General features: G+C 40.4%; 1 protein-coding gene across 1 annotated transcript in view; it reads left to right on the top strand.

Annotated features, from left to right (window-relative positions):
• LOC111220141 (synaptosomal-associated protein 25-A-like) overlaps positions 1 to 17620 on the top strand; it is a 39490-nt gene that overhangs the window by 6100 nt on the left and 15770 nt on the right. Inside the window, exons 2-3 of the mRNA XM_022743131.1 lie at positions 8703 to 8810; positions 10379 to 10420. Coding sequence (XP_022598852.1) covers positions 8739 to 8810; positions 10379 to 10420 — 114 coding nt within the window. The 5' untranslated portion in view covers positions 8703 to 8738. The remainder of the gene's footprint in view (positions 1 to 8702; positions 8811 to 10378; positions 10421 to 17620) is intronic.

Below are 17620 nucleotides of genomic sequence, written 5' to 3'. Positions count from 1 at the left end.
ACTAATAATAAATGGTCTGTTTAATAGAGTAATTAATAGATACATTGTCTGCGATTATCAACATAACAAACCACCAGCAGTAGTGGTTTAAAGGTCGGGAGCCAGTGCTCCAGCTTCATTTGGCCCATGTTGTAAAACACTAGCTTCATTTGTCTTGACATAATGGATTGAAACAGTGCTAACAAAGCACTGAAACTATCATTTGGTGTCAGAAATGGTCACTGTGTAAACAAAGTAAACAGATGGAACAATTCATCTCTTAGACCCTGAAATGGTCAGAGGGACATAACAAGCACACATAAGCTACAGGAAGTGAAACACTTCAAATCTTCATTGTTGTGTGGACATACCTGATAGAATATGAAGGTTGTCTGAGAATGGAGGATGGATGACGTTATATATGAAGTGTCAGCGGGAACTTTACTGAACGACAGGCTTGAGTCTATATATTGCTCTGCTCAGTCCTGAGCAGGCAGGTTAAAATGGACCGACAGGCTGACAAGGCATTAGCGAATATGGGGGAGTGCATGTGATCACGTGTCTGTTTACATGTGTGTGTATAATGGAAAATCATCAGCATTTCCAGCTAAGTGTTTTCCAGGGTAAGAGTAGGCTCTGCAGGGTTACACCACTGTGTGTGTGATCTGTTAAACTAAACTGACTGCAAGACAAAGCATTAAGAGATGAGCCCAGCGAAGAACAACTTGCAGCATGATAACAGTGTACACTGAGACCACGTCTTATCTCCCTCTTTTCATTGTGCATAAATATCTTCTATAATCTCTATGGCATGGATTTTGTTATGTTGATACTGTGCTGATGGTGCACCCTGCATTGGTAGCTTGGACCCTGATGTACCTGCTTACAGGTCTAGTATGATCATTTCAAGTGAGGCCTGATTCATTGGCCAAATGAAATCTTGGACATACACTTCTGCAGATAAACATATATATATATATATATATATATACACACATAGAAAAACAGTTTGATGCTAAAGTACAACCTAAGCACTTTTTGCTTGGATACAATTTGTTGATGTGTCTCATGACCACATGAACACAGTTATTAACATCACATAGACAATTAATGATGTGTTCACATCGAAAAATCAAATGTGTTTGCAATTATAATCTGCAGTAGTATTATGTAAGTATGCATCTTTGGCCTAATTTTAAGGAGTTTATAAGGTAAAATTCTTCTGTTTAACCAAGTTGAGACCTGGGATGGTCACAGCTGTAATAGTAGTTACATTAAATTATAAAAATATATGAAAATAAATAATGTACTCTGGCACACACACTGAGAGCACATACTGAACACACATGCATATGAACAACCACATGTGCATGTACAGGTGAACACATGTACAGCACACACAGGCATCAGTAAACACACACACACACACACACACACACACACACACACACACACACACACACACACACACACACACACTCACACACACACACACACACTGGAAGTGCTGTGTGTGCTCCTGCTGTCATACAGACCTTTACATATCAGACGTACTGAACACACACACACACACACACACACACACACACACACACACACACACACACTGCTGTTGCATTAATAATGTTGACCCGGCTCTATCCTGTGAATAATGAAACATGGTTCCGCTTTGATGTGGTGAGATGTTGGACCCCCCCTCCTACACACACACACACACACACACACACACACACACAAACACACATTCAGACATAGACACACCCACACACACCTACGCTCAAGCACACACCGTTGTCTGCCCTGCTGCTGTTCTCCTTCTTGCCCTTGAACAGGTTCTCTGTGTGATTTTTCAGTTTCTCAGTCTAGAAGTGTTAACCTTCCTACGACACACATACACACACATGTACAGTATATGTGTTTCATAGTGTGTATATACAGTTTACTCCACCTTCAGTGTAAATGGACAAGAGCGAGACTTTATTACATGTCTGTTTTATAATTGCAGAGATTATTCTAAGGTTATAGTTTGTAGCTACAGTCTGATGGAGCTGCTGCTGCACTGATTTTCAAGAGGAAAGATTGTTGGACAGAATATGTTTAACGTTTCTGCACTGTCTTCCTTCAAAATCACGAATTTGACATCTCCTACCTTCAGTATTTTTTTTGTGACACCACCGAGGTAAGAGATGTGCAAGAACAAGAACAAAAAGTTCTCACTATGTTGAAATCTTCATGCAGGTTCTTCCTCCAGGGCTGAATTGTCACCCATGCAGTGGCCACCCAGGGTTCACATTTGTGCCACTCAGTTCCACACAATCACACAAAGAAAAGGAGCATTACAGAAATAGCAGCACTAATTAACAGTCACACTGTGCCCACCGTCTCATTTCCCACCGCCTCTCTAACTAATCCACATAAACAAATGCATGAAAGAGAGGGAAAAGTGCACCAACTACCCTAAAAAATCCCCCAGATTTAGGTTAGTGCTTCTATAAACCCGTGAGAAACATGCAACTGAACAACTGACAAGCTGACCTGGTTTCCCTGAGTGAGAGATTCACTCGCAACCAGAGTGTCCTGATGTCCTATTTCCTTCACAAACGTTGTTTATCTCACTTGAGCACAACGCTTGATTGATAGCAGTCTTGTTTTGGTTCAGAGTGTAGGCAGTTTATCACGACAGCGTGACAGTCTGCTAGGGTGGAGGATGCTCAGCAAGCGTCTTGTCTTCTTTTTTACTCTGCATCTCTCATGAACAAATCATATGTGCTGTACAGATCCCCTCCTATGCATTTATTCTTCATCCAGGCTGGATTATATCTACCTGTGGGTGTTTTTTGTCATTAAATTTCACAAAGGAGGTTGATGTTAACACAACCCATACCGACGGAAATGCTTTCTATGGTAGTTGCTTTATGTACATTTAGGAAGTGTATGCAGTCTCTGTTGATAGATGTCCTTTGCCATCATCTGTTTGGATTCATGTTCTTTGTCTTACCTTTCAGATGTTTTTGTGGTGGTTTGATGGTTGTTCAGTGCTAGATTTTGGTGCAAAATGCTTTGACTTGATTGAAATTGACTAGATACGCAACTGCATACATCCTACAAGGTCATGTGATGAGACATGTGATGAACATATTTGTTTTCAAATGGCCAGGAGACCGAAATCTGTTCTTGTGAACTGACTGTTTAGCATCAGTTAGGATTAAAGGAGCTATTTGTAAATTTTACTATTGCTACATAGCTAACATTAGGAAAAACATTTTTACTCACCAATCTAGAAGAATAGAAACATCTATCACGTCTTTTCTTCAACTGAATTTAGCACGCTGACCAGCTAGCTCCGGCCCATCTCCTCACTTTCCAGTAGCGACTCACTGTAGCCACTAACCTGCCTGAAGACTTTTGCATGATAAGAAACCTACAAATTACAAACTTTACTCTGATCAACAGATGGAAATTTCCAAAGAAAAAATCGTGTCTTTTTTACCAAGGCTCTTCCATCACTGACACCTCTTACATACAAATACATGATGCCTTTTTAAGTGAGTGTTTTCAGTGTTTTCAGAGTGGAATTTTCCATTTGTATATTTGGACAGGATTTCTCTTTGTTGCCTGAAATAGCTCGTCGTTGTTGTATTCTTCCACGATTGGAGCTGTGTAGCTGTGTGCTAATCATGTCAGCCTGTGACAGTGCTAATCCGGTCTCCTCCTGGAGCTCTCTACCCAAACTCTACTATACTGTCTACACACACACACACACACACACACACACACACACACACACACACACACACACACACACACACACACACACACACACACACATGATCTACCCAACATGACATGAGATAGTATAGCTGTCTACATGGCTTTGTAGGAAGGAAAACATGTGATGATGGAAGTGACAGACAAGGTAGGAGGCAAACTGAGAGAGACAAGAGCATCCATGGAAACACATCCAGACGTTTTAACCATCAGAGGAAAAGCAGAAATTCAGTCCAATTATAAAAACACACCAGCAGCAGTTTTACATCATTGTTTTGTCACAGCACCGAGTGAACATGCTTCTTTGTTCAGGTTTTTCACCTGCTTTGTTTGTCAAGGTCATGTCCTGGCTCTTTCCCTCTCACATTCTGTTTCCACGCCTCTCTCCAACAGCTTGTAGGATTAATGCTATTAATATTTTGATTAATAATTCATTGGTGACATTTTAATGTCTCCATTTAAGTCTGTGTTTGAATTTGTGTGGAAATCAGAGTGCTAGTCTCGGAATTTGTTGCTCGGCCATCTTCAGGAAATCGTATCACTTTGACCTGACACTAGTTTTAAAGTGTTCAGCTACAAACAGCTGTAGTGGCTTTTATTGATAGGTAAATGGTATAGTACAGTGTTACTACCTAAATCTTATGTGACGTGCTCTCTCATTCTCGTTCCTTGACACACACACACTGTATACTTCCATGGAACGGAGAGGGCGTGGAAAGTGGATGGAGCACAACAAAGAAAGCAAGAGAGAGAGGCGATGGAGTTAGAGAAGAGTGTGTGTGTGTAAGAGAGAGACAGAGAGAGAGAGAGAGGAGAGAAAACAGTGGAGGGTAAATCCTCTTTCCCCGCTGACTTTAATCTCTCTACGGGCTGAGCCTCGCAGTTCAGGCCTTACTGCAGCCGTCAGTCAAGACGAGTGACAGCCAGCAGGGCCACAGGTGGGGGATGGTGAGGGCTGGACCTTGCGTTATGTCAGCTCCAATGTTTTGTGTGTGTGTGTGTGTGTGTGTGTGCTTGTCCATGAAACATGTTAAGCATGTTAAAGAGGAAGTGACTTTCACAGTGGGAAGAATGGACCAGGCTGTAGTCCCTGTCCTTCAGAAAGCTGACTAATGAATTCAACAAGTTAATTTGCTATTATTAAATTGGTAGCATCACGTGTCTGTTGTATATGACAGTGACAGGATATAATGAGATAACTGGAGGGTAGAGTGGTCTTGTGGATCTAAATTAAGGGATGTTACAAGTCAAATCAATAGGTTTCTTACAGAATTTAGATTACAATGACAGTAACACACAGGTGTAGATGAGAGAATCTAGCTGGGCTTTTTTTTGTCACATGATGTAACTTGCAACCTAAGCCAGTAAGATCATTTGACAGAGCAACTGAATTTACTTTCTAATTTCTGGTGTGTTACCTTTGTGTGCAAATAAAATGTGCTTACAGAAGAGTGGATGTTAATGGAGCAGGTTGACGTGCTGATTTTTTAAAACTTTTTAGCCACTCTAAAGATGGCACTGTTGGCCAGGCAGTCCACCACTTTGGTCCAGACCATACCAGCCAACACTTGTGTTTTAAACCCTTCTCCCAGCGCCCTGCCATTTTGTTGTTTCTCCCAGGAAACTCTCATAATTTGCATGGGCTCATCCTTTAATATAAGTAATCGTCATACATGCATCCATACGTTTTATGTTTGTCTGGCGTTGTCCAAGTCGTCAGATTGCGTATGACACACAGTCCACACACATGCATACAATTCAACCCATCTGTAACCACAACCTGGCAACCCACAACCCGACTCGAGTGGCGTGTACAACTGCTCTCTGCACAGAAAGGACATTTGACTGTAGAGTTAATTGTCATAATATAAGCAAATTTAACTAAACTTTATTTATATGTTTATTATGTATGTGAGGATGGATGAAGTGAGGAAAAGAAGAGATAGAGCATGTCAGAGCACAGATCTGAATGTTATAGACTGAGTTGTTGCTGCTGTGAAAGGTTTGTAACATTTCAGTACATGAAGAGTACAGTCTGTTTCTTTTATGGGACATGCATCACTGGAACATCGATACTGTTGCCACTGACAACACAACCACGGCAACACTGTCAACAAGTGGTCATTGCCATAGATATGGCCAGTCTTGGTTCACTGCCATTTCGGATACTTCAGATCCATTTTCTAAACTGGAGCGGAGTGATTTGATTATAGCCTGAGTATCTTCTCCACCACTGAAAAGATGTGCGGACAGCGTTCGCAAACTCACATGATCTAAGTTTTATAAAGCTCTCCTTGGGCCTCAGCAGGTATTTACAACTTTAACATTCAGTTAGTTCACTCAGTTCATCTGTATTTGTCTTTGTCCTTGTCTCCTCTGTGTGGTTCACATGTAATGTTGCTGATCCATCACCTGAAGCTCATGTTGCTGTTGCACTCATTGTGAGGAGCTCTGGATTACAGCGTCAGCCAAGAGTCTAAAATGTAAAATGTCAACATAAATATTTGAAATTGCAACTATGTACCAAGTATAGCAGACAAAAACACACACACACACATGCACGCACACACACACAATTAGAGAAGCACTTTGAAATGGCTGCCGCCTCCCCCCTCCATCTCTTTTCCTGGCACATGTTGAATTATTAACTGGCCTGACGACTCCACTGGGACGGAGGCAGAGACAGATAGACAGAAGGCGCGGCACAACAAGGAGATACCTTATCAAACATCCAGCTGTGACTCTAACTGACCTTCTGTCTGTTCACCTCGGTGATGCTCTGACAGGAACTGACTGATGGACGCCTCTGGAATCGAGCAGAAAACTAACTACCAAAATCTGGTACATTAACAAAATGAACCAGCTGTTTTTGCAGTTTTACACTAGCACCACCCAAAAAAATATAACCATACCCTGGCAACTTAAAGCCAGTCTAGAATATTACAAATTCATCCATATAAACCTGTTTTTGGAATCAGCCTCCTTCTGCAGCCACAGCGTCTGATTGAGTCCAAACGTCAGTGGTCCCTTGGTCCCATCGCTACACTGTACATCGCAGTAGATTAGATTACATAAAGCATTAATGATCCCTGAGTTGAGTGCTGCTGGGTGGTTAAATTTACATCAGTGGCAAGACACATTAGAAGAAAAACTCCTCAATATGATTTGTGCAATAGAAACAAAAGCACATTAGACACACATTTGAGATTTGATTGGACCAGATCAGATTATTTGCCTCATTAAAGGCTTAACTGTTCAGAGAGACGACGGCGGAGTGAACGAGTGAGGGAAAGAAGGAAAGATACAGGGAGACCGAGCTGCTTTTCTTTGTCTCCTCAGCCCTCATCACCTTTCGCTCTGACCAGAAGCAGCAGCAGCAGCAGCGGCAGCAGCAGCATGTAGCTCTGTCAGCCTGCAGAGTAACAGCCACATACATTTTTCATGGACCATACCTCCAGCCCTACTGTGTGTGGCTTTATGAAAAACTGTCTGGCAGCGCGCCAGAGGAGCAAAAATAGACCCTGTCTCTGTCCTGATATTTTTTCTTCTAACCGTTAGAGTGATGAACCCCCCCACCCCCCCCTCGTTCATCTTGATTTACTGTTGATCCCTGAGGAAATTCAGGGTCGTCAGGGTGTAGCAACAATGTTTGGGGTGTGTGTGCATGCACATGTACGAGCACGTGTGTCTGGGTCTGTTAACAGAAGCAGAATCTATTTACCCATGGTGTTTAAACAGTCAATTATGCGTCAGTTGTGCTTATGTGGTAAGAATGTTGCTGTTAACTTTAGCTCAGTCAACATCTTTGCTGCCTTTGTTCCATCTCATGTGTTGATGGTCTTTTATTGTGCTATTGACAGTGACTGAGCAGGTCTGAAAACAGCTTTTCACACTTAAATACTGGCCAGCTTTGACTACAGGAACATTTCCAGGAACCTTTTTAGGAAGCCAGAGAAACTCACCTGCATTGAGCTGTACTTCCTGTTTCCCCAAAAAGTAGTTCCAGTGAGTGTGAAGTAGATATTTGACAAGTGTTGGCAGCAGGATTCAGAGAGGGGTCAAGACTGGTTTGAAAAGCTATTCACTGATTTGCTGAAGGACACTTTGACCATAACTGCTATGAAGAGAGATTGAACTTGTGGCCCTGCTGTTATAGAACAACCTCTCCAACCTCTAATAGCTCTAGATGAATCTCACAACAGATGGGGGCAGAAAATGGCATGAATCCTTAAGATAATTATGAATATTCATTCATTCATTTGACTTGACTGCAATAGTTCAGTGACCTCACAAGTCATCACAAGCAGCAGGTGTAATGATAGCATCAGAGCTGTGCTGCCTTTGCGTTCATTAATGATGTTTGAATATACTGATTTGAGTTAAAGTAATGTTTTTGGTGTTGTTGGGGACAGATGGGAAATGGGCTGCTATTGATGCAGATCAGGAAACAGACTCTTTTGTCCATTGGCCACAGTGGATGTCTTTCCAAAAAGAACTGTACGACAGTTTTATCTGTTACTCGAACTGAACTTCCTGGATTGTATTTCATGTCATACTGGTACCTGAAGCAGGGTGAATGGTTGTTTGTCTCTATATGTCGGGCCTGTGATAGACTGGCGATGTGTCCAGGGTGTATCTCGCCCACACCTGATGAGAACCGGGATTGGCTCCAGCCCCCCTATTACCCTCACAGGATAAGGGGTATGACTAATGGTGCTAATGGTACCTGAAGCTGCACACCCTCACCAGTGCATCCCTGTGTGTTGTTTCAATGCACATGCCATCTAATGCTCTGAAATCCTCTGATTTTTTTCTTTCATTGAGGTGACATGCTGTCCATAGCACCATCTTTTATACAGTTTTATTCTGTTGTATTGTTGATGGACTAACCTGCCTCTTCCTCTCTCTCTCTCTCTCTCTCTCTCTCTCTCTCTCTCCCTCTCTCTCTCCTTCAGTCTTTCTTGTTTGAGGGCAACAGTTCAACAGTCATCATGGCAGACGAAGCAGACATGCGCAATGAGCTGGCCGACCTGCAGACACGCGCAGACCAGATAGCTGATGAGGTACAGCAGAGGACACACTCACACACTGTTGTACTCCTGGTTTAACATGCACATATTGACACACAAACACTGATGTTATCTGTTCCAATATTGACAATAAAGATAATGCATCACGTTATATTTTTCAAATAAATGCAACTTACAATGCAATACTTCCTTCAGAGAAAAAATATGATTTTTGCCTGCTGCTCATTGGGCACTGCAGTAAAATGCGATTCCTTATGATCCTGTGTTACCTGCTGAGGTGGCTGCTACAGTGATCTTATTATTATTTAAATTTAACAAAGCCTATTATAATATTATTACTTGTTAATATACGCTATTTAAAATGCAAATCATTCCATTATTGATCTCAATAAGAAAAAGTGGCATTTATCTTAATTTGGGAAAGATCATCTTCTGTATTTTCATTTGTTTTCAACTCCAACCTCCAGTGGAATAATGATAGATTTTGTGACAGTTGCTTGGGTAATTTGAGAGGGATTTTATAAATGCAAACAGTCTCTCCATAGAAAGTATATCATGCACTACAATCTCCATGTACATGTTGAACATTTTAAATTATCTGCCAATCCAGAAAGCATGTTGTAACCTGGGTAGTTGATTTTCAATCAGTCAGTCAATCGTTCAGTCTTCATGAACATTTGCACATCTAAAATCACAGCAAAAAACAATCAGTTCAGTTACTGTTGAAGGAGGCTACCTTCTTTTGCCAAATAAATAAGTAAAAATGTAACTTGCTGCGTACTTGTAGGTGAAGATGGCAGCACACCAGAAAGCAGAAAAACTGAGGAGGAATTTTTTTCAAAACTTGGTCAAGAGTTTAAACTGATTTTTGGTACATGACATGACCATTATAATTTGACATTTCAAAATGACCTGCTCTCGTAAGGACAGATGTATCCCCAAAGCCTCCAGGCTACCAGACGCAGCTGCTTTAATGTGACCCTCCCTTGTTTTAGTCATTTGTTCTCTAAATCTATTTCATCAAGACTGTGCTTTTTTGGGATAAGGGAGAACTTTTCCCTTTTTAATGAGTTGAGAGGAGCTCAGGAAGAGCAGATAATTCTGTGCAGCAGAATAATAGAGAAGCTCAAATGGCCTTATTAAACATTCATGAGGAGATAATGCAAGGCCAAGAGGCTTCACGGATGTGACGGGAGGAGAGGAAGGGAGGAATAAGGAAGGCAGGGATTGATGGATGGAGATGAGATTACCAAAGGGAAACAGTGAAATAAGGATTAGGAAGGAGAGAGTGTTTGGTTTAAGAGGGGTCCTGCAGAGGATAGAAAGTTAGCAAACAGGGGAAAAGAGAGGAGGGAAATAATCAAAGTTCATTATATGATTCAATAATTTGTCTGATACATATTTGTGATTTTCTGATCTCCTTTGATCACCTTAATGTATGATTTTAAACCCTTAATATTCCATCTTAACACTGAGATATCTTGCTGATATCTGTCACAGGGGATACGCTTGTGTGTCTGTATTTGCTCTCTTGTGGACTCTCAGCTAATCAGCCCTCTCTCTCTCTCTCTCTCTCTCTCTCTCTGCCTCTCTGCTTGCAGTCTCTGGAGAGCACTCGGCGTATGCTGGCTCTGGTTGAGGAGGTGAGTCCAACAGTACAATGACACACATCACATTACCAGTCACAACAGAAAGAGAATAAGCATGCTCACGATTACACAAACAGTGATTTATCATAGAGATTGGCGTTGGGCGGTTTCCCGCCTCTCGTCCTGAGATAGCTGGGATTGGCTCCTGCCCCACCATGACCTTCAGAGGATAAGTGGTATAGCTAATGGATGTATGGATGATTTGTCTTGGTGTTTTCATTTGTTGACATCTACTAATACCTTCCTCATGCTAAGTAGTGAAGATATTTTTTTTCCTCCCAGTACATGGTTTAACTAGCTCTTCTTTACGTCTACAATACTTGTGAGGTACATTTCAAGTCAATTCAGTAATGATTCACCTGGTCAGTCAGTTCATGAAGAAAACAACCAGTTTTTTAGTACTTAGGTTATTAAAGGGGTGTGTCCTTCCATCAAGAATAAATAAATTTGAGTCTTTTAAAAATGAATTCCTGCTTCTTTAGAGAATCATCCAAAGAGACTTCTTTTTTTAATAATTATCAAATTGGCGATCCTTCCATTGAAATCTCCCCAAACATAAATTGCCTCAACTTTTGAACATAATTGTATTTTATTCAGAACTTGGTTTATTTATTGCCCAGTGATATAGCATCATATTCAGCATACTATAGCCACAACATAAGAAATAAAGGCAAACCTCTAAAATGTGAGATCTAATTGCATCATAAGAAATGTTGAACATTTAACACACTGTTCACATTGTTATGGTGATTTCAGAAAACATAACAGGTTTAAAATATTAGGTCCAAAAAGCTCTACTGAACCTGAAGGACCCGTTTGTAACCTGTTAAAAAAAGTCTCTTCTTCGCATGATTTCTTTTTTTCTCAATGGAAAAGAATTGATTCAGTGAACCTTGGTTTGCATAAAACTGTTTTCAGCACTTTCATTGCTCATACTGACGTTGTAAATTGCAACCAAATGTTCAGCTACTCAGTGAAGTGAATGAGAGAAGTGCTTGGTGTCCAAGGAGTGTGAACCATCTGTAGAAACGTCATGGTTGGTTGATCAGCCAGGTGTCTGTACCGGGTTTGTTCGTCATGCTGTGGACTGCTATGTCCTCTCCAAGTTTGTTAGACTTTAGCTGCAGAAGAAGGTTCAGCAAAGATATTTAATAACCTGTTCACTCTGAAAATTATGTTCTTAGCTTTCCCTGCATGGGAAAACAATCTCCTTGTATGTTGTGCTCTCCTATAGCTGTGCCTGTCAAGTATAAAAGGTCTTAAAGGAGCTATTTGTGAGTTTTGCTATTTCTACATAGCCAACATTAGCATTAACAGCTGCTTACTAACCACTTACTTACCTTGCAAGTTCAGCATCAGACATCATTCCTTCACTCATCAAGAGCTGCCTCCAGTGGTGCAAAGCAACACCAATGCTAACTCTTATCACGCCTTTTCTTCTACTGAAGTTATCACACTAACCAGCCAGCCCCAGTCCGTCTTGTCACTTTCTTATAGCGACTCACTGTAGCCTCCAATCTGTCCTGAAGACGACAGACCTCTTGAATTATAAAGACAACGATGGCTGAAGCTCTCGTCAAGCGACAATCACCACCACCTGCTCCCGGCAATAAACTACATTTTGGCGGCAAAGAAAACTTAAAAATAGCCCCTTTAACTACCACAGTGTTTGGGCATGTTGGCTTGTTTCTTTTATATTCTCTAGAAGTACTGTTTAAATATACCACTCAGGTGTTTGAGATTAGATATTGTGTCCGTATGCTAAGAAAAGTTAGCATGAAGTTATCTTTAAGAGCTGCCAAGCTGATGTCTCTGGCATTAAATCAGTATGTGCACTGGGGCTCTAGTGCCTGTTACATTTCTACTAGCATCAGACCCCAGCCACTATGTCTTAATGAGACAAAGCTGGGAGGAACAGTTTTGAGTCCTGCGGCTGACCTCAACAGTGACCTACTCGGCAGACAAGCCTCTATACTGACAGTGGCTGAATATGTGACCTTTGAAGATAATGCCAGGAGAATGCCATTCGTTCATTTCAACTGCTAGTCTCTGATTTGAAACTATCCAGTGGTTTGTTAGCTCAGAGTGTGTTCCCCTGTGATGCTCCTAGATTGTTGTTTTGCATATAAAATCCAGTGAAAGACACAGAGGCGAACAGCTACAGTTCCATGTTTATCTTCTCCTCTCTGTCTGCCAACATGATCTTTATCCATCTCACTTAGTATCTCTCCAGAGAAAAAGGCTCAGTATAGACTGCAAATAGGCAATAAAACAACATGAATTATGGATGAGACTCTACATGCTGCTTCTTATAATACAGTAGATATTATACAACTATCTCTGGGGTTTTTTTTGAGTTTATGGCTTTAAAATTCTTTTTCAGAGTGACTTAATTTTTAGCATTTGAATAATGGTCAACACTAAAATTGTGACAAAGCAACTTTCATTTATCAGTTTTTATTATTCTGTATGTTGCCCATAGAGGCCATACATGCAGACTGGATACAAAACAGAGTCTGTAATTAAAGTGATTCTGTCTCTAACCATACAGTCCACCTTTCTCTCACATAGGAAATTGGAAGCACATGCTAATACTCCGTGACCTCGGTGTTAAAAGGGCTTATAGTGAAGCTTACAGTAATAGAATGAGTGGGGAGCAGTCAGACCACACTCGTCCAGTGATCTATCTGAGATCTGTGCAGTGATACCTGCTTGTTCAGGGCCTGTCCAGGTCTGAGTCTGCACCAAGACTACATCAGATAAAACATTCTCAGTTATATGCATCTGTACTGGAGTTTTGATCTGTGTAGTGCCCTGCTAAAAAGGTATTAAAGGACAGTGATGGCATTTCCTCCGTGAAGCTTAAAGGATAACTCCGGGATTTTTTAACCTGGGTCTTACTTTTCCATGTTTTTAGGTGTAAATGATTAATAGGGACAAAAATCTTTGTGATGAATGTTCCACTACTGAGCAAGAACGCTATATCCGGCAACTGTGTAACAGCTGCTACAATATAATAAATGGGCATCAAAGTACGTCAACTAAAAGTGCTTGTTTTTTCCACTGACAGGTTCAGATTGTTATTATCAGTGTCTGATAAAATTATGGATGTGATTCCTACTGAGATAAACATTTTTGTAAAAGCGTAAGATCCATTTTGTCTAACCAGTAACAGCCATTATATCGCTCTGTTCAAAGCCACCAGCCCCCATTGACAAAAACGGTAATTAGCTTACAGAACACAGAAACTGATAGTCTACTGTTTGTTTGTGATTGTGACTTTCAGTGGTGGAAGGAGTATTCAGATTCCTTTACTTTACTCAAAGTACCACACAATAACATAAACAAAGTAACTGATCGAGGCAGCGGTTTGTTATAATGTTGATGATCCAGAAAAGAAAGCTTATCCTACATTAGTACCCAGTAAGTCGAGGTGGTTCAACTCATCAGCCTAATACCTTAAATGTAATTGTAAAATCCATGCAGAACCTGTATCATAATAACATTATGCATGGATTCTCATTAGAAATGCATGAACTTACATCAGAGAGCAACACAGTGAATCAATTTTATGTTATTATCATATAAATCAAATTTATAGAGATTAATATGAAACACAAACATAAAGATTTTTTTTCAGTTCAGTTTCAGTTTTAGCCTTACAGTGGTAATAATAATATCAGCACTGTTGTTCTATTGGAAGAAGTCTTAATATCCACCTCTGTGGCTACACAGTGTTGCCTTGGATATTCAGTGTGCACAGTGTGTACAGTTTACATGTATTACTGTAATAACTGGTGTATTAAAGCCATAAAACACTAGAGGACATACTTTCCTTGAAACATGAGTGATATAATGTGTCCTTGTCTCATGCAAATGTGACCCATTTTTCATTCTCTGGACCACCGTGTGGCATGACTTTTATTTTGTAAGATGCCATGAAAACTACTGTATCTGCATCAACTGACTGAAATGTTTACAGTGTCCAACGTCTGCAGGTCTTCTGAGTTTGTCAATTAAAGGCATAGTTAGACTTAGACCACAAGATCAATACCACTCTCATGTTTGTGCTGTAAATATGTAGCTAGAGCCAGCAGCCAGTTAGCTTAGCTTAGCACAAACACTGGAGGTAGGGGGGAGAAAGCTAGACTGGCTCTGGCTTTGATTTACCAAACAATTTCTATCAGTATTAGTAAATATATATATAAATATATGCTAGAATTTGGAATTCATTAACTGAAATCTATTGTATTCTACTATATTTTGCACAAGCTTTGCTGCCTCTATGATGAAATTGTTACCATTATTAAAACATACATTTTCATTGGATTCCGATTCACTGAACATGATATATAGCAAATACTGGCTCAGTCCTATGCAAAATCTGTGCATCAATAGAATAAACCCCCAAGTGCTATATCAAATATGTATCAGCAATGAAGAGATGTGGTACAATGAATTCTGTTCTTGGAAATGAATCGACTTGGTAGAGCAGCACATTTCACATTTCCTATGTCTCTGAAATGGTTTTATCAAGACAGACCCAGAGAAGGTTTTATGAAAACGTTATCTTCACACGAGGCCTGCGCGCAAGAGAAATGAGAAACTGCTGGATTGCTCAGAACGAAATGTGAAGAAAGAAAGTGAGAGAGATGGAAATGACAAGGAGAAAGTAAGACAGCCGTGAACACGAGAGGGACGAAGACTGAGACGAGGCGAGTGTGAGAGATAAACAGTGAAGGACATCAGTCCAAAGCCAGTGTCTCTGTGGAGCAGTACGGGAAATCTGATTTTATCTGATTCTGATTTGAACAGCGTCAGGCCTGAAGTCAGATAATACAGTACACATGATGGACATGATATTATATTCATGGGGGCTGTTATATGCCTAGAAACCATTACATTACAAGTTGGCATGTCAGAGAGATGAGTTAACAAATGGTTAATGGATGGTTTTAAGGGGAATTATGTGCTAGCAGACTTTCTTGGCTAGTAGCAGTAACTTCATGAAGTTTCTGCTGGTTGCTTGGCAACACTTTGTTTTTGTACAGCTTGAATAAATGTTTTAATTTGTGATCTTTATTAAAAGACAGCTTTTATCATTTTCAGACAGAGCCAGGCTAGATGTTTCTCCTTGTTGACAGTCTTTGTGCTAAGCTAAGCTAAGCTCTTACTATATGTTTAGATATTAAATCAATCTTCTCATTTAACTCAATTCAGCAAGAAAGCAAATTAATGAATTAATTGAAAAATAAATAAATAGTTGTAAAATAGCTGTGATTAAGTAATTTTGTGTTTATGTATCAGATATCACGTCAGGTGCTGGTTGACCAGTGGCAGGCAGCAGGTGCACATGTGGGTCATCCTGGTGCACTCGTCTCCACCGTGATTGAATTAGCATAGATTCCAGGAGACATTAGGGAGGATATCTCACTAAAAAATCAATACCAGGCTACAGAGGGCTGTGTCTTAATGTCAACGGACCTCTTTCTCTCTTTCTTTGCCTTGCTTATTTTTCTTACTCCATTCTCTCTTTCTTCTTTCCTGAAATTATTATATTTTTTGATCATTACTGATACAGACACCATCGTCAGGCTTTCAGCAACACTTTTAATTCAACGAACCTTTAATGCAACCAAAGTTTTATTTAAAGACAACATTAATTCCTACTTTATTATTCAACTAAATGCAGTTAAACTTCACAAAATATCCCCAAAAAAAACTCCAGACCGCTTCACACCAGCACTTCTTCTAAACACTGAAATGAAAAAGAAGGAAAGAGATGAAATGAGTTTAAAATATTCATCAGCACATGTTCATTTCCTGGGCAGAAGATTATTTTGGGAGAAACTGCTTTAAACATCATCAGGTCCTTACTGGAGACTTTACAACTTTCTGTGTCGCAGCAAAGTGTGAAGACCTGATGGTGTGTGTGTGTGTGTGTGTGTGTGTGTGTGTGTGTGTCTGTGTGTTTAACCACCCATGTAGAAAGAAGTGATGTCACCACATCAGACTATGCCAGTTGGCATGGTCAGATATCCTGTCCTGTGTAGTCCTGAAGCCCCACTACCCTTGCATGTCTGTGATTTCCCATGATTCCTGGTGGGTAAACAAGCAGTTCTCCTGCTTGATTTAAGCCCATCTAAACACAAACAGTAGCTCTGCTGAGGTTTCCGTGCTGAAGATTATATAATTCTTCTTCTTCTATCCCCCTTAGTTCATGGAAATGAACCTGTTTTCTCCTTCTTAACTTCACACTCATACAGATCCATGGCCACTGGTAGATCTTTTTGACAGTCAGTTTGATTGATACTTATATCAGTTTCATGTCCAACCGGCCTCCAGCACTGGACTCTATCCATCACGCCCCCAAGAAGGTCAGAGTGCACTTTGATCCAAAACGGCTGATGCATGAACTGAACGGCCTTTGGACTTTAATATGTGTTAGAGGAGGCCTCAGGCTCGTGGAGAGCACAAAGCTGTTGTTTTGTTGTGTGCGCAGCGGTTAATGTGGTTATCGTGTGCTCACTGAAGTGTGTTATTATGTGATGAAGCCCATGCACAAAGACATAACAGCATATGAGTCTGCATGGATGTTCTTGTTCTGTGTGTACATATGTGTATGTGTGCGTGTGTGCGTCTGAACACGTGCCAACTGTGTAAGCCAAATCACAGTGTTTCATTACTGGAGCTTTGTCAACAAATCTGTGGTACCAGCCCAGTGAACATAACAAATATAGCACATGCCATTTGGTGGACGAGTTTATCCTGAGAGTCTGTGCAGAGACATGCAGGAATATATTTATGGCGTTTTGATATGTTCTCTGGAGATTTTTCGCATCTTTTCTGAGGTTTCTGAGGAGCTTGTAAATTTTTTCATCTGCCTGATTCTTAATTAGGTGGATGTAAATCTGTCTATATGCAACGCTGCCTCATAGAAATTATGTTTCCATACAACTAAACTGTAAGAGCAAATATGTTTTATAGGAAACATAACTGTGACCAGATTAGGATCTTACATAACAATAACAATGAAGATATATTTACATATCAGTAAAATGTTCATAGACATAATAGAAATATTTGTTTTCCTCCAAAATATCTGATCTTGTAGCACCATATCCATTTGCTGTGGCTACAGCATTATTACACTTTTCATGGTTATGTTTGGGGACTCACCACAGCACTCATTAA

Source organism: Seriola dumerili, unplaced genomic scaffold (assembly GCF_002260705.1).
Source record: "Seriola dumerili isolate Sdu_G_001 unplaced genomic scaffold, Sdu_1.0 BDQW01000003.1, whole genome shotgun sequence".
Taxonomy (NCBI): domain Eukaryota; kingdom Metazoa; phylum Chordata; class Actinopteri; order Carangiformes; family Carangidae; genus Seriola; species Seriola dumerili.
Note: the sequence above shows the minus strand (reverse complement) of the source record. Positions and strands in the feature narration are given on the sequence as shown.